Source organism: Microtus pennsylvanicus, chromosome 6, assembly GCF_037038515.1.
Source record: "Microtus pennsylvanicus isolate mMicPen1 chromosome 6, mMicPen1.hap1, whole genome shotgun sequence".
Lineage (NCBI taxonomy): Eukaryota > Metazoa > Chordata > Mammalia > Rodentia > Cricetidae > Microtus > Microtus pennsylvanicus.
The window spans coordinates 27,970,481-27,995,405 of NC_134584.1; the positions used below are offsets into that span (position 1 = coordinate 27,970,481).

At 38.8% G+C, this 24,925-nt stretch overlaps 1 protein-coding gene across 3 annotated transcripts in view; it reads right to left on the reverse strand.

Annotated features, from left to right (window-relative positions):
* The window catches only part of Ranbp3l (RAN binding protein 3 like), a 45,811-nt gene continuing 20,886 nt past the window's right edge, over window positions 1-24,925 (reverse strand). The window contains exons 2-15 of one of the 3 annotated variants that reach the window (XM_075975916.1): window positions 24,427-24,485; window positions 23,553-23,592; window positions 23,049-23,126; window positions 22,492-22,566; window positions 19,826-19,897; window positions 18,603-18,742; window positions 14,959-15,056; window positions 13,505-13,589; window positions 10,161-10,263; window positions 9,503-9,627; window positions 8,009-8,129; window positions 6,292-6,434; window positions 3,995-4,175; window positions 1-2,150 (exon numbers count right to left, since the gene is read on the reverse strand). In XM_075975916.1, coding sequence (XP_075832031.1) covers window positions 2,107-2,150; window positions 3,995-4,175; window positions 6,292-6,434; window positions 8,009-8,129; window positions 9,503-9,627; window positions 10,161-10,263; window positions 13,505-13,589; window positions 14,959-15,056; window positions 18,603-18,742; window positions 19,826-19,897; window positions 22,492-22,566; window positions 23,049-23,126; window positions 23,553-23,592; window positions 24,427-24,485 — 1,364 coding nt within the window. In that variant the 3' untranslated portion in view covers window positions 1-2,106. The remainder of the gene's footprint in view (window positions 2,151-3,994; window positions 4,176-6,291; window positions 6,435-8,008; window positions 8,130-9,502; window positions 9,628-10,160; window positions 10,264-13,504; window positions 13,590-14,958; window positions 15,057-18,602; window positions 18,743-19,825; window positions 19,898-22,491; window positions 22,567-23,048; window positions 23,127-23,552; window positions 23,593-24,426; window positions 24,486-24,925) is intronic. The other 2 variants (XM_075975917.1, XM_075975918.1) reach the window with 2 other exon arrangements.

The window sequence follows — 24,925 nt, forward strand, 5'->3', positions numbered from 1 at the left end:
TGGTAACAGAAAACATTTTAATGATTCATAATTAAGCTAAACAATTGGAGTAAATACTATTGATAAAGAATGTTTAGATTATCCTAAAATATCTTAATTCAACATAAAATTAGAAGTTTTTGATAAAAATAACTTGTCTGAAAATCCAGAATGTAGGATTAGCAATCACCTTCTGAATAACTTAAGAAAATTGATATTATTATATAATTGGTTACCTCTTATTGAAAGGAGATAAAGTTTGTAGAAAAAAGAAAGAAAGGGGGGGCCGGGCGGTGGTGGCGCACGCCTTTAATCCCAGCACTCGGGAGGCAGAGGCAGGAGGATCTCTCTGAGTTCGAGGCCAGCCTGGTCTACAGAGCTAGTTCCAGGACAGGCTCCAAAGCCACAGAGAAACACTGTCTCAAAAAACCAAAAAAAAGGGGGGGGGGAGGAAGGCTAGATTTTTCTTTTAATCAAGATGAAGAAATCTTGCATGGTATCTCATGTTTCTGCTCTTTGTCACTGTTTCATGATCCAGAAGTTTTTACTGTCCCTGCTTGCTGTTTCTCCTTTGCTATCTGTACAGAAGACCAAAGAAAGTCAGAGTCGATTCAACTTATAGAAAAATAGTTGGCACACAGACAAAGTGTTGCTTCATTTCCATTCCAGTATAGGAACAAGGAGAAACATGCCAAGAGATAAAGGGGCCTCTGTTTTCTGCTTGCTTCAACAATTATCCTATAATTACAATGTTCCCAAAAAGCTAAGGTCTTATAGGTGAATCAGTGCATTCATATGGTCTTCAAGTGCCTCCCTGACTCTGTTATGTTCCTAGTAAGAATTATCCACTGAGGGGCTTCTGCACCAGAGTTACTTTTATAATCTTAATTATCTAAATTTACTCCTTTCCCTGGAGCTGTCCCTATCTCTTCGGTGTCCCTTTTCTCTTTTCTTCTGAACATATTAATAAAATCCTACTCTTAAAAGCTTATTCGGCTGCAGTATGCTAAACTGTAAGATTTGAGCTGAGGTTTGGTTGATAAATACGTACATGCAGATGATTTTGTTGTTAGGAAGGCAATTAAGCAATGTTAACTTTTAAAATATCTATTCAGATATATACTTGCAAAGAACTGTTTCTTCATTGTAGCAGTCTGTACAGTTATACCTCATTACAAGTATGTACGTGAGGGTTCAGATCACATTCAGAAATGTTCAGGATCCTGAATCTTTATCCTGGGATGGAACTGGTTAGGGCCACTAATAAAATAAAACATGGCCCTAAGTACTGAGACTGATTTTCATATTTGCTTCATAAAATATCTCTGAAATATCAAAAGGGCATAAAAACATCTTCTGAAAAATATTGAAATTAGTATACCATAATGGTAGAATTTGAGATAGTTATTTGACTATATATAATACATTAACAAATGTAAAAGGGTTTCTACATATCCACACACTACAAGACTATATTAATGACAATCACATAAATAAAGAACATTGATATTTGGCTTTTGTATTTTTTGACACATGGTAATATATTACATTTTGTTCCATTATTCACCAACAGTTGTGAACTGATTGTGAGTCACATACGTAAGATGCAATGGATACAAGTCCACGAGTGGACACTTTTGTAGAAGAATTTCTCCCTGAATTATGTATTAGAAAACTGAAAATGCAAACGAAAATATACATTTCTCAGAAGATAAACATGATTTAATAAAATGCCTTGCAGCTATAATATTTTTAAAGATATGACTGTAAATTTAGTATTATTTCTATAGTCAGACAATGTATGACTAAAATAAATACTTTAGTTAGATATTTATCAAAGCCAACAATTTATACTTTTAATTATTATATTCATCAACATGATGAGTTATCCAAATTAGTTATTAAATCCTGTTCTAGATTAAGATGAATTTTTATCTTCTGAAGTTCATTTCTTAAATTCTGTCCACAATATTCAAAATGTAAAACATGAAACTTTTAATTACAATAAATTGTGTTTCTTTAATTAAAAAAAAAAAACCTCTTCAAGGTATGTGCAGCATCTCCTCGGTTAGGATGGTCGCATTTCAGCAGAGTGATCAGTTTCTGTAGATGTATTGGTGACATGTGCTATGAGCAGACAACTGACTGTCTGTAGTTCCACCTTGAAGGGCCTGTGGCAAACGTAAAATGTTTCATTACATGATGTCATATTTAGACTTAATATCAAATGCAGATAAACAGGAGTGGCTTAATGATAAGAAAATGAAAGGTAAAAATATATGTTTAAATGATGTCAGAAAATATTGCTAATAATTTTCATTCCCACCTATATCAAGTGTGGTTGATTTTAGCTCATGTATACTCTTCTTTTGCAGCTTTTGAGTTTATCATCATCATCAGTATGTGTGTGTGTGTGTGTGTGTGTGAGAGAGAGAGAGAGAGAGAGAGAGAGAGAGAGCGAGAGCAGGAGAGAGGGAAGGAGGGAGGGAGAGAGGGAGGGAGGGAGAGAGATGGGGCGCACACGTGTGCTAAGGCGTGTGCATGCAGGCAGAGGATAACCCTGTGACGTTGGTTCTCTCCTTCCACCTCTATGTGGGCTCTGTGGCTCAAACTCAGGCTGTCAGGTTTGAGTGATACATGCTTTCCCTGCTGAGCTATCTTACCAACAATGTCACTAATAATTTTAAAGATGACATTTTCTAACAAATGTTATTTAATTCATGGGCAACGAAATCCAAACAGGCATTTTATAGCTAGCGTGACATTTTAGCATAGTTTGCAATAGCTCCTGAAGAAGGTGCTGTGTGAGGGGGAACAATAGGCAGGAGGAGGGTCCTGTGATTGACAGTTTCTTATATCATTTCCATTTATTTAACAGTCACATGGTTGCATATCAGCCCCTTCCTAAAGTAAAAGTTTCATACTGTGTCTCATTAGTTAAATTTTGCCATTTCATCTCTATTTCATGTTGACATTTTCTAGTAGAATTTGTTTTGTTGTGGACAATATAAACATTGTAATATGAAAGATAATGTACTTATTAATTTCATTTAATGTGGAGAATCATAAACCTTTTGTTCAATAGATTTGTTTAAAGTAGAAAATCATACTCATATACTGAATTTAACAACCTAATCTGAACACACGGTAGAATTTTCCTTTTAATTATAATTTTAATAATTAAGAAAAGTCTTTCATTCTGTTTTATATGTTCTTTGATCATTTTTTAAATTATGTAAAATTAGGAAAGCTTTAAGATTTTCGAATGATTGAAAGTTAAAAATGCTCATCACATGACCATTTTACATTGCCAAGTCCCTGTAGATGGAATTGTGCTGAATGAAGCTGGCACTGAAAATGACTAGGTGGTTGTTAGAACAGCTACGTCCACAGACACAGCAGTGCTTACTAGGTCTTTGGCAGTGCTCCCCACCAATAGTGGTATCAGGGTGCTACATTCAAATCCACACTTCAGGACAAACAAAATCTAAAAAACATCTTACTGCTGATTCTGTTCAGCCTCAGTTCGTTTGTGACTCCTGATCCAGTTTTAAGGAATAGTCATTTTTGCCCTAGTCAAAGGAGGACCTTGCAGATAATACTTAGGCCATTTAGGTGTTTCTCTAAGTAATCAAATTCTAAAAGAGGAATAGATACGATTTTCAGGACTTATAATTAGATTTACCTGCATCCCATAGCATACATTTCTGTTGCCTCTAGCTGTAGCCAATAATAGGCTGAACTGTGGGAAAATGAGCGTGAGTCATGGCTACTTTCAAGGTAGCAATGTCATACTTTAAATTGTGAGCCAAGTCTTTTTTGGAATTTATAGGCAAATGACCTGCAGGTGTCACAGGGAAGCCAACTTGAAGGCCCCTAGGAGAAGACAGATTTTTCCAACCTTCTCCTGGATACAAACAGCCAGGCCTCAACCACCACTCACTTAAAGCAACCCGAGACTGGACTATGCTCACCATGATGCTTTCAGGCTTCTGACCTAACAAGAGTTATTTACCTGATCCATTTTTAGTGACTTGTATGAAGTCCTCCTCGTCCTCGTCACAGCTGAACTGCTGGAGGACTGTGTCCGATTGGCTGTCAACCGGATCGCCGTCAGCGCGCTTCCTGAGGCTTCGGAGGGCAACAAGACGGTGATGTATCGCTGCATACAGATAGCCTATGTCTTTGGCGCTAGCCTTTGTGAGAAATGGATAATGTCTATGTTTACATCTCTTTTTATCTCTCGTTGTTTCTAAAGGACAGAACTGTATTACATAAATCTGGAAGGTAAAGAAATGCCCACAGCCCAACATGTTAAAAAGTAAAGCTGATCCATTTTTACACTAGTGAGCAGTGTTGTGAGATCTCAATCCATACATGTTAAGTGGAGCAAATGCAGTTTCGTAATTTAAGAATCCTCTTTGAATTGAGACCTTTAAGATGGTTCCTCTCTGCTCATGCTCAGAGGAAAAGGCCTTCTGCATCTTCTCATCACTCCACTTCCCCACCCTCCAACCCACACAGCTTTGTGGAGAAGGAGGTTCGGAGGAATGGTGACATTTTCAGACATAGTACTTCTCAGAACATCTCAGAGCTAAATTTTGGTTGTCATTAATATAAAGATGACGGCAGGAGTACTTAAAACTGGTATAGCATTAGCTATGAAACAAAACAACTAGCACAGACATACCGTCCCTCTTCCTGTTACAAAGGAGAAAACTGTTGCTGAGAAAAAAAAAGGACGTGTCTAGTTACAACGTTAAAACACTCATTCACACTAAGAAAAAGAAATGTGTCATCATTTCACTTTAATCTCAGCAGTTTTATAAAGTATATTATTTTGCCTTCATTTTGCATGTAAGTCAGTTTAATGAAAGCTAAGAAATTTGGAGATCATATAATTGTACAGTGTGCACATATAAATGGATATGTACACATTTAGTTTCTCCTGATTTTGTAATATCTTCAGATACATACTAAGATATTTTGTGGATGGAGCCCAAATCTAATCATAGAATTTATTTAGGGTTCATCTACACCTTGCACACACAGCCTATGGAAATTTTCTTCAATATATTAGTGTGCCCGTGTGTTGACTGGGACCTATCACACAAGATCTGCTGTGAAAATTTCCATGTTGAAGCTCAAAAACTGGAGTTGGGAGCATTTTGGGTTTCAAGTTTTTAAATCAGAGATGCTTAACCTATTAGTGTAAGACTTAAATGTTGATAGCGTTCACAACAGATGGTCTTTACTGTATTTCCTTTGTTTGTCTCTTGTGAATGTGCCATAGTTTAAAAACCAGCATGGCTCAAGGTCTGGTAATGGTGAAGAGAGGCAGCCTCAGTCTCTCCGCCATGCTCTACCCAATGAAAACCAGTGGGATGGGATATTACATCCTTAAATGATAAAGAGGACTTATCATCTTAGCATCTTACTCTTTTTTTGTTTGTTTTTTGTATTGCTGCTGATTGAACTTTTCCTAACACTTTACTACCTAGGTCACTTATACCTGATGAAGCACTTTAATTAATAAAATTTGGGGTTTTGTCACATACCATTTTTTCTTCTTTCCTTAGTGGAAGTCTATCCACTTATACTATTATCTACTTCCATATCATTTGGCTGCTCATATCTTTCAAATCTTCCAAGTCTCAGGCTACGGGGAAAACCCAGTTGGGGATAGAAGGTTGGGGGTGGCGGGAAGAAAGCTTTGTTCTTGGCAGCTCTCTTGGATCTGCGTCTTGTATTTGAGGGCAGGCATTCCTGCTGCAGGGAACAGCACTGTTTCCCTGTGTTACCCTGGAGATTGTCTCACGTCTGGCATTGGAATTTGCTGCTGGACTGGTTGTGACATGCTGGCCTTGTGCTTTTCCATTCCTCACTGGACATTTTGCTGTGACCACAAAGCCTCCTCTATCTGGGTAACCACGCCAGTGGCAGGTTAAGACTCTGCTGACCTCCTAGGAGCCACTGTGACCATGTAAACATTGGGAACTGATACGCTTATTGACATAATTTCAGTAGGAAAGGAAATGCTAGGTAGTAACATCCAAATGTTTTAGAATGAGGACCAACTGATTGATATTGGCTTTGGTGTCAATTTGAATAGTTGTTAGGCCATATTAAACTGTCAATAATCGTAATGGGTGACAGATTTCTTTGCCAACCATGCAGATTATTTTTTCACTGAAGGGCTTAGATGAACCATGCAGATTATTATACCATGATGCAAAAATGAATTAGGAATTGCAAGAGGCTAATTATTGTATTAATAGGATGATGCCCTCATAACTGAAATCAGTAACTTACCTGAATTAAGAATATTTTTATACCATCGTCTTCTAAATCGGTCGCAGTCATTCGCAGATTTCTGTGATTTGCTCTCTGAATCTTCATCTGGGTCCAGAGTCTGCTGTTGAGGACCAGCCTCAGGTTGCCTTGGTTGCGCATGACTATGACGAGAAAATGAACAAATCACATTAGAGTTCATAATGCCTTAACCTGGAAGAAAAATCTTTTAATGAAAAGCTAATCCTGTAGTTGTCTTTCGAGCTGTGTTTTCACTAGTGAGTGGTAATTTAGCTAGATTATAACTTGGTTTTAAAATTGGACCTTACATTAGAGAAAGTTTGTGTATTTACTTTAATTTCAGTGTTAGAGTTCTATTTTTGTAGAATTTTTAAATTATTAAATTTAAAAGGCTTATTTGAAGACCTGGTAACATGAAGATGATCTAAGAAATATTTACAATGAAAAAAATCAGAAGCAAAGTTTAAGTGTTCAAAATGTTGAATCAGATCCATTACAGCTCAGCCATTAAAGAGAATACTGAAAATCTGCTAACAGTACTGAAGAAAGTTTCTCATGTGGAAAGACAATCATGGAATACTGTGTAGAAAATGCCAGATCAGTATAGCACCATGAACCACAAACTGTGCAGTCTGCATAGAAGTGTACAGAGAACGACATCCACAGAATGCGGTCTGTTAACACACTGTATCTAGAGGATAGACCTTGACACTATTTTATCTATTCTTTGGTTGATTTATTTGCTGCTTTCTGTGGTGAGCCCACATTACCCACATAATAACAACAACAATAAAGGTGTTTGGAAATTTTGGTCTTAATTGTTTTCCTGGTGAGCAGCAGAAGTAAAGCAGAGTAGTGAACGATCAGTACTTCCTCGGTTGCATGATTTAGCAACCTGTTTACCTACAAAGTTGAAAACCCTGTTCTTGGTCTTTTGTTCTGAATTCTATTCCTTTCCAGTTTTTGAGCTTGACATTTGAAATTCAACAAATCCTCCTATGCCCTGGTCCAGATTCTTTGTGTACTTTTTTCCAAAACGTTGACTTCTCAGAACTGTCTGGCAAGATAATTCACCACACCAGCCCTCTACCCTTGCTCATATGCAGTTTGGGCCTCTGAACAAAGGCCAGTGTGCCCTTTTGGATGCCAAACATCTGAAACCTTCCCCCAGCTTCTGATCACCCATTTGCTATAGGATGCAACAGTTACACACTTGTTTCCTCAGAAGCTGACCCCTCATCCCAGCTCCACACTGTGTTTGGATGCCAAGGATACATGATGTGTCAGGTATTTCTTTCCCCCAAACTTTGAACATTACAAAGCTAGTTCCCTTTTGATGCTGATGATACCACTGTTCAGGTGTGGGCTTAGCCTTGACACAGCATCTCATCAGATTTTCACAGCTGCTCAAAAGACTTGCGTTATAGTATCTCAGTAAATTCTCACAAACACTGAAAAGCCCACGGACTACAGTTGTTCACAATTTGAATTCATATGGTCAAGCCATTTCTTTGGAGTTGCTAGTCGGTGGTGGAGGAAAAATTTGAACCCATGCTGTCTGGTAGGTGAGCTTCCGTGAAATGGGAAGATCCTAAAGTAAATTAGAAATCGTTTTCCATCATCAAATTTATTGGTGTGTTTGGTAATGCATCTGCAGAAAGCAGTGTGAATCTTCCTGAGCGATTTTACCCATTTTCCCTACAGCATTGTTTCTTACTTAGTCTTGACTGCAGTGTCCCACAGTCACCGCTGGCTATGTCATTCAGCCGCAAGATTCCTCGGCCTCTTTCAGTCCAGGATTGTGTTATTTTGGTGAATACAAAGATCTTGCAGTTGATCTAAATGACAATTGTTTAAAATGTCAGATATATTAAAATTTTTTAGATTAAATTATTTCTTGTGCCCTAATGCTTTTGTATCTGACTTGTCTTGTACTTATTTAATCTTTGTTGATGATAAATGAACTAGAACTTGAGATTTATTTAACTTTCAAGGATGTGCAACCTCTGAATAGTTCAAACTGGAAAAATGTAAAAATAATATCATGATGTGAAATGAAAAGGGTTCCCAGTCCTTGCTCTCCATCTTACACTCCTGTAACTCTTGTATTTCACATATCTTTCAGAGATGTTTGCAGGTATACATACCAACACAAATATGTTTTCATCTTTTTCTAAAACTATAGGTTACCATGTATACTTGCTGCTTTATTATATGTCTATATGCCAATTTCTGCATTAAATTTGATATTATTTTTGGCCACATAATGTTATTTGAAAGGAATAAATAATGGATTTGCATGCTAAAATATTTCAAACACAGCTCACGGACATGGAGAGCTATGACATGATAAGACAGGGACCCCTGTGGCAATTTAACTGTTGCCAGTTATCAAATACTCCCATTCATAAGACGTCATCTTGCATATCCAAATGAAAATGCAGTGTGCCAGAAACTGACTTCTAACAGTTACTTCAGTTAGGCCGGAATTAAACCCTGAGATGCACTTATTGGAGTAAAAGTACCCTTAGGTCATAGTGGAAATGCGGGGGAGTGGAGAGAGTGTGGGGATGAAGCGCGACAGTGGAGGACTAGTGCCTTGTAACAACAGTGACTCCACAGCCCCAATCAGATACAGCATCCATCTATGGAGTTCTTGATGTATGCAGAAGTCTACACTTAATAAACAACAATAACAAGAAAAGCTTTTATCTTAAACTCGAGTCAAGTCACCTTTCAGGATTAGTAGAGTTGATCATAGTAATGGCACTGGTTGTGAGAGGAGACATGAGAAGTAGAAAGTGAAGTCTGAAGTTATTTTAAGACAGAATCCTAGAACACCATGTATACAAGACCCAGAACTCAGGAAGCTAGAGCAAGAGGATCCTAAACTTAGGTTCATTGCCTCTTTCTTCTTCCAGAACAGAATGAGTGATTGTAAACCTTCTCTCTCTCTCTCTCTCTCTCTCTCTCTCTCTCTCTCTCTCTCTCTCTCTCTCTCTCTGTCACACACACACACACACACACACACACACACACACAGAATTTAAGATTAACAGTGCCTTAGTTTAACAATGAAATTTTTACAAGCCACAAATAGTTTTTATTCAAACAACTTAGTCTTTATGAAACTCTATTTTTAGCTATTTTTGAAGATGTCTATGCTGATGTTGGATTTAGTCTATATAATACTAGAAAAAGCAATACAAACCTTTAATACATTATGTTCCGTTTCTTCTCCTGTTATGACATCTATTTTCTCAAGCAAGCATTTTTGTGATGGTTTAGAAGAAAAGGCAGCAGCTGATTCAATTAGGGATAGATTTTTAATAGAGTCTGTTCCAAAGAGAAAGCAGGAGGAAAAATGTGTGAGACCCTGTTTCCTCTGTCATGAAGGTTGTGTTCTAACCTTGTTAGTACACATTCTTACCTTATGGTTTAAAGGCCAAACTGTTTGAATGGGTTAAAATCACCTAATTTACTCTCCCATAGTATTAAGTCGATAATTTTAAAGTTTATATTATAGCCTAATTATATGTTTTAACCCTTGCCAAAACGATTTTAAAAGTATTTAAAAGCTTTTAAAATTGTCTGGATATTAAGTAAATGTCATTAAAGTAAAAGGAGACAAAAGTCTGGAGAGCTAGCTCAGTGGTTAAGAGTGTTTCAGAGGACCCAACTTTGGTTCTCAGCACCTACAAGATGGTTGCTGTAACTCTATTCCCAGAGGATCTGATGTCCTCTTCTGGCCTTTTTGGGCAACAGGCACACATGTGGTGCCCTGACATACATGCATGCAAAACACCTATACACATAAAAACATCAGGAGACAGTGAAGTTAAATGCTTGACAAATGAAATGATTCTTACTTGGATCTGAAGTGGCGTTAGGAAATTTCAGAACAGATTTGAATGTTTTTTCCTTGGCGTATGAATGGTTTTGAAGTGAAGACTGGGTGAGCTTTTGAGTGCCCTAAGTGGGGGGAAATGTGCATCATTTAATCTTACGCCTAGGTATTTGTAAAAGCCAAAAAAAAACCCAAAATAAAAGATATTTGTTTTTCAACACAGCACACAAGAAATAACTCCTGTGATTTTGTTTCGGGCTCCCTCTGTACTTGACAAAGAACTGGGGTATAGTCAGGAAATGTTGGTTCTAACCTCAAAAGCCAGAACCCACTTATCCCAGCCCAGCCAGGTGAGTCTGGTTTTAAGGAAACAAGAAAAGCTTGAGTAGGAGGAAGCAGGTGGCTGTTGCTCTATGGCCACCAGGCTGACCTAGGGCCATTCTCTTCACTTTTTTCCAGTGGTCTCAGATATTCTCTATTGCTGTCTACTTCCCAGGAGAGAAAACTCCACTAGACATCTCAGAGAACAAAAAGAATCCTAACGTTTCCTTCAACATCAGTGTCTTTGCCAACAGTCATTGGGTGTGGTGTGTGTGTACACATGTGCATACCAACACACAAGTGTGAAGGTTACAGAACGGCTTGCTGGAATCAGTTTTCTTCTTCCACCAAGTGGGTCCCTCAGTTCAAAGTCAGGTCACCAGGCTCGTTGGCAAGTACCTGTAGCACTGAGTCATCTCTCTAGCCCACCAACAAGCACTTTCCAGGCTCAGCATATCTGATGTCATAAAAGACTGCATGACAAATATCAATGACTGTGCTACTCACAGCTGTGTGTGTACCCCCTTGCAGAACAGTGAAGGTAGAACACTGCCACTTATGAACACATTCAAATCTTGCCTTTCTGAACTCAAGATTCTTCTATGATACTTAATGGGAAATCAGTATCATCCCTAAAACTAAGTAACGACAAATTACGATCATTTTCAGTTTAAGAAAACAGAAATACCAGCTCAGAAAGATTTGTGACTCATTCTAAAAGCTAAAGTTGGGAATGCACTTTGACACCTGTATCACAAGGCCATGGATTCACAAGATTAATTAGAGGAAAAACACAAACCATCTGGATTGTTCCAGCATCCTTGGGACATCCTCCCTGAGAGGAATGGGAAGCTCCAGTCCTTTCATAAGCCTCATCCAAAACTGCCCGTGAGATGTAACAAGTGCTCTCTCATCCCAGAACCCTGTGGTCCCAGCTCTTGTTTGTTCTCATAGGTTTCTCTCTGTTCCCTTACCACACTGTAAGCCTCTCTAGAGTACTGTCTGCTTTAGCTTTGCATAACTACTTAGGTGGATCTCAAACTTAGCTGTACATTAGAATGACTTGATCCTTGACCTCACCCACAGCATTTCTGATCTAATGAGTCTGGGTGAGGCCCAGCTCTTAAGATCTCAGTCAAAGGCTCCCCAGATGGGGAGCCAGGAGATGGCTCGGTGGGTAATGGTGGTTATTGTACAGCTTGAGGGCACATGCTCAGGACACAAAGAAAGCTAAGTATGGCCACATGGACAAAGCACCCCAGCATGAGGAGGCAGAGGCAGGTGGAGACAAGAGACTAAGCCAGCCTAGTCCAGAAAGGTGCAGGATCAGCGAGACCCAGTCTCATGGAAATAAAATGGAGAGTAGTAAGAAATGTCCTGTGGTCTCCAAATAAACATGCATGGCATTTACATATACATGCATACACACCTGATACATAGAACACGCACACGCATGCAGTCACAGAAAAAAGACTTTCCTCTTAGCATAAGCATAGAAGATAATAGGACTCGCTATGGCATCTCCATACGTATATTGTGTTGTCTTTTGATCCTTTATTCTCCTTTACCCCTCCCCCTCTTCTCCTGCTGGTCCCCTTCCTCCTCCCAAATAGTGTTCCCTCTACTTTAATGTCATATTTTTAAAAAGCCTACATTCTGCAGACAATGTCCACTAACTGTGTATAAATCGAACCAAATTACCTAAAACTATTCTAAGTAACAAAGCGTGAAAACAATCATTTAAACTAAAGGATAAAGTATCTAAGTAACAAGGTCATCAGTATATGAACTGAGGACCTCATGTACCATAGGAACCTGGTACGTGCTTGGTAAAGTGAATGCTGAAGACCCTCTTGTCAATATGGAAAGCATCTTAATTGTGCTAGCATCCTACAAAGCCTATGGGTACTCAAGTGTCAAACTTAGGAAAAGAAAAAGAACTTGCCTCAATGTATTGCACAGGCTTTCGCCTGGAACTTCCTTGCTTCATTCAGCTTCTGATCCAAAGATGTGGAATAATATCTCCACTACTACCGGGGGAGTTGCCCATCATTTTGTTTGGTTTTGTCTTTTGACTGTCTGTTTGAGAGGGTCTCACTATTTAGTGCAAGTTGGCCTGAAACTGTCTGCCCTTCTACTTCAGCCCCTTTAGTGCTAGGATGAGAGGCATGGACCAGCACCTTCAGGTGGACCTGCCCTTTCTGGCAGTGACAGAAGGGAGTACTTAAAGCTAAAAAGCAACAGAACTACCCTTAGAATGAAGGACAGTCCTGAGTTATGTCTACAACAAACAAGATAAAAAAAACTGACTTTGAAGTCTGGAGAGCCCTAAAAATATTGAAATTAACTAGTTTTGAGAATTTTTTATTTTTATTAGCATATATCAATTGTACAAAATAATCAAAACAATGCATTTCGTTGTGGTATTTGTGTGTGTGTGTGTGTGTGTGTGTGAGAGAGAGAGAGAGAGAGAGAGAGAGAGAGAGAGAGAGAGAGAGAGAGAGAGGTACATGTGAGTGAGCAGGTATGTTCTTCCATGGGGAGCAGGCACGCAGAGGCAAGGGGAGGACGTCACTGGCATTTTCCTCTATGGCTCTCCACCTTATTCTCTGGAACCGAGGGGTTGAGGAGATGGCTCAGTGGGTACGAGCACTTGCTGCGCAAGTTCAAGAATCGGTTTGAATCTGCAGCGCCCATGTAAAACCAGCTTAGCTAAAATGGCACACTTATGGCTTACTTTACAGTTCATAGCGGCAACAAAGTTACAGTTATGAAGCACCAACAAAATAGTTGTATTGTTGGGATCAGCACAGGAGGAACTGTGGTAAAGGGCCGCAGCACTGGAAGGTTGAGATCCATTGCTCTATGGGCTTTACATCTATCATTCAAACAGCTGGGATGTGCTTCCCAGAAGCCTTTTATACTTAAAGAAAGAAATTGTGACTTTTAACTCAGAACTGAGAAATATTCTCGAACTGAACACTAGTTAATTTGCCTTGGGAAATGTGAACAACAGGTCCCTAAGATAATTTATCAAAATCTTACCAAAACTCTTTCTACCATGTTTTCTCCAAAAACAAAGTCAGAAGTGCAGCTTTGAAAAGAACGCTTATCTTCTGTTGGTTGGCATCTATTAAACAGAAATAAGCACTTAGTATTTTAAATTTGTGGAGTAATCCACTTTAAGCCTTAGCAGGCAAAATAAACAGGTGGTTCAAACATTCAAACATAAGCATTGTTCATATGAAATGAATGAGAAGGAAAGGGAAAACTTGAGCTGGAGACTTTTAGGGGTGATATTCAAAATATTGTTGCATGCTGTTACGACATTGGCATTGACCTGTGTGGATGACCTCATGCCACTCACAATGTGGGCTGCATGACCAGCTGGAGGGCTGCCCAGTCCTAACCGTGCTGCATCCCAGCAATCCCGAGCCATTATTCTTTATCTGGAGTGGCCAACGATGCTTTAGCAATCAAGATTTTCAGGGGTCTTATCAATTATACTCGGGTGTGCATTGTTTGAATTCTTCTACTCCAAGAAATTTGACTTTTATATTAAACTTGTTTTGCAAGATGAGAAAATCAAGCATGCAGCCCTCTGTCTGTAGACAAATGTACTAAGGGTCCTGAGCACATCCCCATGACCTCATAGTACTCCACCTGGACGGAGCCAGTGTTTGTCCACAGCCATTCCCAGTGTTCTCCCAGATAAAACCACTCCTTCATCACCACTACTGCTAAGTAACATTAACGTTTCATTTAGCAGGTGCATATTGCTTTCCTTTTACCTAAACAATTAATGCTAAGTAATCGTATAGAGCACCAAAATTGATTCAAAAAGGGGAAAAATATATTTTAAAAAAGAAGGAAGGAAGATTAATAGCAAGACAACTTGTACTTGAAGTTTAGTCATATCTTTTTAAAATATTCCGACCAAAATCCATGAGATAATGAAGGCGATCCAACATTATTGTGATAATAATGTGTAGCGGAGGTATTTTGAAGAGCTTTCTAAGCTGACATTTCTTATAAAATGTGCACTTTCAAATGAGAATCTTGTCAATTTATTCATACAATGTCAGCTAATTACAGTGTATGAATAGTTAAAATGGTCAAAGCAAACAAAACTGAAAAGAAAACATTTTGGTTTTCCCATTAGGTTGAATACCCTTAATTAGGAAATCTGAGGTACTAAATTTTCTCAGATCTGAAACATTTTGAGCACTGATATAATATTGTGTATTCCTGGCCTCACTATAATGAGTCAAAGTCAAAATCATTAAAAATATTGTATACAATTACATTCAGATTATATACTCAAGGTGTATGTAACGCTGTGTACATGTCTTTCATGTTTAGATTTTGATCTCATCCTGAAGATATTAATTACATTATCTGCATTCAAATATTAAAAAAAATCTAAGCAAACAAACAACTAAGCTGAAACACTTCTAGTCCCAAACACTTTGGAGAAGGAACGAGCTGTATGATTTTACCCCGAGGTTTCCTCTGAGACGTGTAGATCAGTAGACAGCTGGACTGAACTGGCATTTGGTAAATTTTCACTTTGCAAACCAGAGTTTGCATCAGATATCTGAAAAGGAGAGAAAATAAAGCCACCTGAAAGTCCATTAGAACTGCTGTGTCTAGAACCATCAGACAGACACCGGTTATAGCCACACATGTTAAAAGGTTCCAGTGTTCAGACACAGCCCCCAGCCCTTCCTGTGCCTCATCTCACATGCTCCTTCACAGCTCAATGCACTTTGTCCTTCTACTGCCCACAGCTGCCAGCTGAGCCAGCTGACGGAAAGAACTTGAGGTCCTCACCCAAGTCACACAAGCACATGGAAGTGATGTTAGGCACAGTTCTCTGATTCCAGAGACTGCGTATTTCATTATAATACTCACCAACTTGTTGCCTTTTGTTACTTCTCCCTACTTTATCCATTTGGGCTTATTGATTACTTCTGGATTAATGGGGGACTTTCCAAGGCTGTTCAGTCTCTGGAAATACTCTAAGAGCTTGGCTGTCACAGCCACCTGCCCGCTATAAGAGGAAATCCGCTCACCCCTTCATCTGACATTTCCCGTGGGTAACTGTGTCAATTTGAAACTGGTTTGAGCATGTATGTAATGTGCATGGCCTATAGTGATTCCATACATGCGAGAGTGAGGGATTTCAGGGCTGCAGTAGGTCCAGCGGTAAAGAACTCATCAGGGCCAATGTTTACCGTGTTTTCTGGACACCTCTTTTTCCCCATGGGGATTTGCAGATGTGTTCTAGGGGTAGTTCATGTTTTCAAAGTCATGTGGATTCTGTTTCCACTTGATTTTTTATACTTGTCAATAAAAACATTAATATTTCCTATTATACCAGGAATTTAAAAGCTGACAAATATCTACAAGAGATTATGTGCCATTAACCAAGGCCAAAGTATATCCCAGTGATCTTGTTACTCAGATAGTTTATCCTTCAGTGTAAATGAGAGCCCACTCTTTGTCACCTGAAATAGCTTTAGGTCTTCTGGTTTGATTTATGCACAGTAAGCAGACATTGTCTGCAGAATGTAGACTTTTTAAAATGTGTGAAAGCAGAGGGAGCGGGAGAAGAAAGGGGACCAGCTGGAGAGGAGGAGGGATGAAGGGCAAAGTGAGATGCTATGTCTGCATGGAGATGCCACAATGAGTCCCATTGTGTTGTATGCTAAGTCAGATGAATTTACTTTCTAGGAGCCAATGACCAAACCCAGGTCTGTGCGCTTGCTAGACAAGTGCTATACCACTGAGCAGAAGCCTCAACCTTGTAAAGGAAAATTTTTAAATATTTCTTTCACTTTTTAAGATTATAATTACCTTTCCTTTCTTCCTTCCAAATCCTCTCATATACTCCTCTCGGCTCTTTTCCAAATTCACCGCCTCTTTTTTCACTAATTGTTGTTATATACATTCTCGTATTTTTGTGTATGTATGTGTGTATATGTGTGTGTGTGTGTGTGTATGTGTATGTGTGTGTGTAGTGTATATGTGTATGTGTGTGTGTATGTGTATTCCTAAATACACAAATACGACCTGCTTAGTCAGTCTAATGTTGCTTGCTTGTGTATGTTTTCAGGACTGACTGCCTAAACATGAGCCTACCAAGAACAACAGACATGCTAAAGTGGGCCAGGGAAACTGAGGGGCAAGCCCATGAGGCTTCAACCCTAGACAAAGAAAACAGGCAACTAAGGAATGCTGAGAGCTGAAGAAGTAGTCTCCTCAGGGTTCATTAATACAAAAGGAACCCTTTTACAGACTGTAAGAAGCAGTGTTGCCAAAGCTTATATTTCCATTAAACTTCTACATTAAAATAGTACCCAATGTGGTTTATAGTTCTTTAATTATTTGTGACAGTGAATATTCTTACTAAAAAGTAGCAGTGTGGATGCCATTTTATCTAGTTTTGATATGTGTCAATAAAGAATATAAAATAATAATTCTATAAAATTCACTTAAGGATAATTTTCCCATTATTTACAAATTGTATTAATTTAGTCAAACTTAAGCCCCAGAATTTCATAGATCATTTGTCTATGGAACTTCAGAGTTCATTATGGAAGAGAAAACTCAGTAACAGGCATAACCAGTTGGGTTACTCTATAACTGGGAGAAATCTGTATTTATTAGACCTTTAAATTACGAAGAAATATTTGCAAACTATTTTATAATTGAGGCAGAAAATGAAAAAAAAGTGATAAGTAATGAGATGCAGTCACCAGGATCTGAGTTCAGTCCCCAGAAATTCAGGTGCAGTAGCAAACATTATAATCCCAGGGCTGGGCAGGCATAGAGGCAGCTCTCAGGATTGCTGGCCAGGAAGTCTGATTGTCAAACTCTGGGCCAATAAGAGATCCTGTGTCAAAAGCAAAGTGGAGGGTTCCTGGGGGATGCCACCCAAGGTTGCTCTCTGGCCTCCAAATGCACATACATGCACACACACACACACACACACACACACACACACACACACACACACACGATGATATTTATAAAAGTCCTGGCAATGAAGAAATATCACAACATTTTAGATGTCATAATATATAACAAAAATTTGGTCTATACTTACTATACACACCATTCCCAAAATTTAGTGAACTTTTCCTTACAAAATTTAAGACTGATTTAACACCATTCTTCCCAACATTCTTAAATAGATAAAAGTAATTACTAGATTGTATTTAATTAAAAATTTTAGTAATATATCAATTTAAAATTAAGACTGTTTTATCATATAAATCACTTATCATTTTCCATGCGTTAATAATTGATTAACTTATTATTAAAATTTAGTGGGTCCCTCAAAATCATATCTTATAAAGAAGAGGATTTGGAAGCATAACAATTTTGGAAAATGCTAACCAAGTTCACTTTCCTCTCTTCCCCAATAGGGAGAATATTGGGTGCCTGGTTTGGATAAGCACAGTAGTTACAATACAAGACTACTTCCATTCTGGTTGTTTTCCCTTAATCAAAATGGCTGTTAGATTTCACGTCCATGTGTTACTGTCATTGTGTTCATCAAAAACCAAACCAAACCAGTCGAACAACTTCAAGAGTCTGAAATCAAAGGGCTGATGGAATAACTCAAATTCCAGCTGCCTAAGTTGTGTCTCACTCCTCCAGAGTGTCACAGCTACAACTGCAGGCATAGGACATTCCAGAACCCCACGTCTGCATGCCCAAACAAAAGAGTATGCCTTTAGCAGAGCTTTACAGTGGGGGATTCAGACCCTTCAGTGTTTAGAAGAAAGAATTCTTATCTGTCCCTGGAGGCTGCCAAGCTCCCCTGTTCCATGCACTGTTATTCTGTGTGTGCAGTCTTGGCTGCTGTTATCTGTGAAGACGTCTGCCGTGACCTAAACTGGCAAAGCCTCACTATGACCTTGGACAGCTAAGGTTGCAAAATTCCCTACTTATTTGAGCACAGGTTCTGGCCCCTGCCTGTATCATTGCTTCCCTGAATTTTATACTGTCAGCATTCTGGAGTTTCTACTTGGGAGTGACAGCACCCACAAAATCTGGTTCAGGGAACACTCTCCAATTTAATAAGATCACCAAGAGTGTTTCAGTGTCTCTCTTTCCAAAGGGAACTCCTTACCTTGTGCTTGATATTTTCCTTAATTTTGCAGGATTTCAATTCACCGTGCCCAAATGTTTTGCTTATGTTTTTGCAGCTTTGAGTTTGAGGTGGCTGCAAAATAGCAGGTCTTAGAACATGCTCCGAAGGCCTCACAGAACCTTGAAAGAGCAGAAAGAAAAGATCAATACATTTTGATAAAATGCTCCTTTGTCCCTATTTTTAACATGATGCTTTTTTAAAAATATCACAATTAAGTTTTTAGAGACTAGTCAAAGTCAGTGCAGCCCATGAATTGCCCGCACTCAGTTCTTAACTAGCTTTTGCCAAATAAGTTTCTTTTGATTACATGGCTTATCTATTCAAGTATTTTTACCTCCATGTTTTGTCACTCTGTCCTACCTACATACACCCAACATACCACACACACACACACACACACTCGCACACACACAGTCACACACACACTCGCACACACACACTCACACACACTCACACTCACACACACAGTCACACACACACTCACATACACTCACACACAGACACACACACACTCGCACACACACACACTCGCACACACACACTCACACACACTCACACACACAGTCACACACACACTCACATACACTCACACACAGACACACACACACTCGCACACACACACACTCGCACACACACACTCACACACACTCACACACACACTCACACACACACTCACACACACTCACACACACATACACACAGACAGACAGACAGACAGAGATTAAAATATGCAAAATAAACGAAGCTTGTGGACTGCAGCCGATAGGGTCCTGAGTCTACCTACTGTTCTAAATAATTTAGAAAAGCTTACTGTTTTATTATCTCTTTCCATCTTTTTCTAAGCATTCCTCCCTTGACACTTGGGGCTTATGCCGATATTCTGAGCTTCTTCACTCCTTTGTTAAAGCTTCCCTCCTTGCCATGTGGTTGCTTGTCCACAACGTGTCTGACCTCTGTGTCAACCTCAATGGCATGGCTTTTATCCCCTCTATTCATCAGGCATCTAGTGGGGTTCTATAGCTTGCCTGCCCAATCTTTTCTCTAAACTCTAACACAATTTACCTTGTTTCTCAAATACATTAAAATTTAATATTAATAAAATTAATTTAATAATAAATATTAATTTATTAAATGAACAAATAAACAGACAGATAAAAGGTGAGAGAGAGAATTTTGGGGGTTTTGAAACTGAAGAGCCATACCTTGCTCTATGCTGCTCATGTCAATATTCCCTTGCACCAGACTTGATGTCATAAAAACATTGTTTTTCTTCACTATAAGAAAAAACAATTTAAAAACCTTTAAAGTCTGTGAACTATTTTACAGTTTTGTAGAAAAGTTCTGTTCTGAGATCACCAGTAGATGTCGCTGTTGGCAGTAATACTACTAAAGAGGGCTGGTCCTGTTAAAAATTGTGATTGCCAGGTAAATTTTGCTACCTACTTCTGCTTCTTTCTCAAAACCCTAAAATTAGACTTTTAAAGAAGAGGTAATCTTTTTTTATAATCATTAAATAGATTAGTGCCGTGAGAAATGTTGCAAATTGCAAACGCTGAAGTGATAATGAATCCTGTGTGCCTGGGTATAGCTCTCATAGGATGCTCTAACACTATCAGCACAATCTTTACATTCACTTTTAGGGGTACTTAGGAGAGATGAGGATGGCAGCTATGTCGATTAGGTTTGTTTTGTTTTTGTTTTTTGTCAACTCAACAAAAGCTAGAGCCACTTTGGAAGAGTGAATATCAATTGAAATATGTAGAGAAAGATAGGACTTTAGTAAGTCTGTGGGGACATTTTCTTGACAAATGACTAATGTGGGCGGGTTCAGCACACTATGGGCAGTGCCACCTCTGGGCAAGTTGAAGAAGCAAGCTGAGCATGCCAAAGAGAGTAAGCCAGGAAGCAGCCTTCCTCCATGGTCTCTGCTTGAGTTCCTGCCTCCAGGTTCTGCTTGCATTCCCGTCCTGACTTCCCTTTATGATAGATTATAAACTGTCAGGTGAAATAAACCTTTGCCTCTCCTAAGATGGCTTTTCTCAGTGTTTATCCACAGTAACAGAAACCAAACAGAAATGACAACAATAATGCCAGATTGTCTCCTTCAAGGTGTGTTGCTGGGTAGGATTGGTCACGGCTGCAAACATGGGATGTCTGTGCTTCTCAGAGGGAGGTACTGCCTTGATTCTGCAGGGGCTGGCATCTGACTAATTGACATGACAAGGGAATAAGAAGCATTTCTTTGAGGTGTTCTTCAGAGCATCATCTCATAAAGGCTGGAATCAAATTGCTGCTCTGACCTAAGCTGAATTTGGTAGTCTTTAGCATCTTTATTTCTTGAAACAGAACAAGTGGATCACATAAATTGTACTATTTTTTATCATTTCCAGCACCATTTATGATTCATAAAGTAGAAATGCTGCTTACTACCGATTAGGGTCCTCTGATTAGGGTCCTCTGATAAAAGGGTCATCCTTTATATGTCTGATTTTTAAAAATGAAGTAGTTATATAGATAAAGTAAAGCTATCCCTTGGCTTTACGCAAAAACAAGTGAAGCAGATTAGCTGGGATTAGCTGGGATTACTGGGATTAGCTTCCTCTGCATTTCTTTACACAATTTGCCATGTGGATCCAGAGAGTCTGTTGTTGCTCCTGTGACTGAAAAGTGTCTGATACACTGTTGCTCAGTCATGATTGTAATTACTGTTACTAATGTCCATTGATTGGTTTGAGGACTCTGCAGTTCTTGGATAGAGGACAATCAATCAAAAAGACAAAGCAAACTGTTTTCACCTTGTATTTTTTCCTTGCATAAAGTACTGCTTATGGCACAAAGGGTGTAAGCCCTACTATGAAGAGAATTCTTGAAGTAAGACTCTTTTTTTAAAAAAAATTAATTTGCCTTGGGATAATACTCTTGTACACTGTAAAGATGTGTCACTCATATTGGTTTAATAAAATGCAGATTTTCCAGTAGCCATGGAGGAAGTATAGGCAGGGCGACCAGACTAAGAGAATTCTGGAAAGATAAAAGACAGAGACACAGTCTTCAGCCAAATGCAGAGGAAGCAAGATGAGAATGCCTTACTGAGAAAAGATACCAAGCCATGTGGTTAAACAGAGATAAAAATTATGGGTTAATTTAAGTTGTAAGAGCTAGTTAATAATAAGCATGAGTTAATAGACTAAGCCATTTGTAATTAATATAAGCCTCTGTGTGTTTCTTTGGGACCAGATGGGACAGAAACTTCCATCTACAAAATTCCCAACTGACTCAGCATGCAGTGTATAACAGAATTCGTCTTTAAATATAGGTATCTGTTTATTTTATATATGAAGTCCTAAAACAGTCCAAGCTCAAACTTTTGGCCAAAAAAATGAATGACACGTTTCACTGTCTGGATCTGTGATGTTAATAATTTTCAGACAGCCCTCTTGTGTCTGTGGCTGTGACTTCTCTGTCTGGATCTGTGAGGTTAATAATCTTCAGACAGCCCTCTTGCATCTGTTCCTGTGACTTCTCTCTGATTTGTTGGTCACACTATTAGCATCTTTTTTTTTCTTTATGAAACTGGCTAGGTTCTAATTTTTTTTCTGAAAGACTTATTTATTATATACAGTGTTCTGTCTGCATGTATGCCTGCAGGCCAAAAGAGGGCACCATATCTCATTACAAATGGTTGTGTTGCTGGGACTTGAACTCAGGACCTCTGGAAGAACAGCCAGTGTGTGCTTAACCACTGAACCATTTCTCCAGTCCGACTATTAGCATCTTATGATGTCTGAAAAAGAAAACTCATCATTGATAAGAATGATTTTTGAGACATCAGAGTGTCAGGAGTGAGGCTCTAGGAGCCTGTCATTACCTGGTCCAGAGGGGGGGAAGGTTGGGGCATCAGTGAATGATGAGGACCTCAGGCGTGTCTGAGACGAAGCTGCCACTGAAAGAAGATTCAAATGCAGGCCATTAAGAAGTGTATCTTCTGTCTAGTTTGATGGGGATTCTGTTCTTTGGAGAAAGATTTAGATCTCCAATTCAAAGAAAATTATTTTTTATATTTTTATCAATTGAAACAAAGACTACCTCTGATGATCATAAATCAACTTTATTTTCACTCAACTCAGTAACTATTTCTTGAATGTATTAGACATTCTTTGAACTCATACTGAGTGGAGATATATGTATATAAATTGCTCCTTTACACGGTCCAAAGACAGTAAAGCCCATTAGGCACAGCAGCCTCAGGTATGTTAATGTGTGCATGGGCAAACTGTTCTCAACTGGCTCAGAATACAGTGTATGGTGAAGTTCTTCTCAAAGCGCTAGCATGTTCTTATTTTGTAGGTGCTTGCTTTTAAATGTCCAGTTGGAAATTTTTTTTTAGTAATTTCACATGCAGAATAATAGTCAAACTATACCTACCTCCCAGAGACTTGGAATCTGTACTATAAAGTGTGACAGATGAAGACCTTATGCGTTTTCTTGAGAAACCACTGAATTCTGAAAGAAATTCAACAAGAATTGTATTTAAAGTAACACACAGCACGAGAGTAGAATCAACCACTTTGTGTGGGTAGGTCATCATTTCACAACGTGCTGACTCGTGGAGACCGACATTAAATATGAGAGGTCTTAGATGATTATAAACCTACAGACACCATATTAGCATGGTTAGAAACGAATTTTGTGCAGAAAACTATATACAGCCTCAAGTTCAGCCTAGAATCACAGAGGCTATGCTCATGTCACTGTTCTCGGGTATCTGCCTGTCGTCTTTCAAACAATCCATTTGCACGCCTAAAAACAAAGAAAACCATTACGTTTTATAGAATCGGTGTCACAAGCCGCAAATGCTCGTGCTTTACTTATTTTCTTTGTATGAATATTGGGGTCTGGGGTTTCACAACACAGGACGTAATTCGTTACCATGTTCTGCCATTTCGTCCAGGCTGTCTTCTGCAGGTCTCTGGAAAGACACAAAAAAGCTGCAAATTTGCTGTTATTGCATTAATTCCCCACCCTGCCTCTGTATAGGAGAATTTCAGGAGCCAGGGCTCTTCAGCTCACGGGGACAAAGTGACACGCTACAGTTTCACCAAGAACATGGCAACAGAGAAGTCTACCCAGTGGTTATAGATTTCCGTGGTTGTAGAATCTTTTCTGAACACTCATTTAAAATGTAGGTTTTTGAGGCACCTGCTCTCAGGATTCTAAAGTGGTTGATCTGGAGTAAGAATCTGCTTTTTGAACAAAGGAGTAAATTTTGTGATCAGTTCATTAACAACTGCATGTAAGAATGAATTCTCACAACCACAATAAGGTAATGGGTGGGGACAACTAATCCTCCAACTCCTACGGTTCTAGGATGATGTTTCCACGTCAGATAGACTCTATAAGCCCTTTCAAACTAATGTTGCATGCTGGAGTTTTTATACCCAGCTTTAGGATCTTTCAGTAGCAAGGACCTAAGGAGCTATTTAACTTTCCTAATCTTTTTCTGTTTCTTTTTTTTTTTTTGAAAATCACCGTTTTAAAATGAAAAAGAAAAAAAAAGAATACAGAAACCAAGCCAAGCCAAAAAAAAAAAAAAATCACCGTTTTTAAAGCCATTCCAAATAAGCATATTATTTTAGGCAAACGACTTTACCACAACTTAGAGATTTCAACCAAACTGATGTCTCTGAGTCTCAACTCCAAGAGCATTCAGGTAGTGGAGAAGGTCAAAATAAAATCATGCAGCTACCATATCAACTACCTCCTTAAAGTATGACTTATCGAAACCAGAATAGTTTGATCTTACCTTGAAAGTGTGTTCTTTTTTCTCAAAAACAAATGTTGGTTGAGCAATGACATATTTTTCTGCAAAAGAAAGGAGTGTTCAAGAATTCAAAGCACAGTTACATCTCTAGTGCCACCTAAAAAATACTTGTATTTTTTTGAGGGTTGTTTGTTTTGATTTTGGGTTTTTGTTTTGTTTTGCATTTTCCTTGCTGTGGTGATTTCAATGATTATAGCCCCAATAGACTCATATATTTGAATATTTGGTCTCCAGTTGGTGGAAATGTTTAGGAAGGATTAGGAAGTATAACCTTGTGAGAGGAGGTGTGTCACAGGAAGTGGGCTTTGAGGTCTCTGCCTGCTACCTGCCAATCAGGATATTGCTACTGCTGCAGCATGATGCTTGCCTCCCTGCGACCATGCCCTCCACCATGATGACCATGTACGAACCCTCTGGAATTGAAAGCCAGTCCCTAACTAAATGCTGCCCTTTATAAGTCGCCTTAGTCATGTGTCTCTTC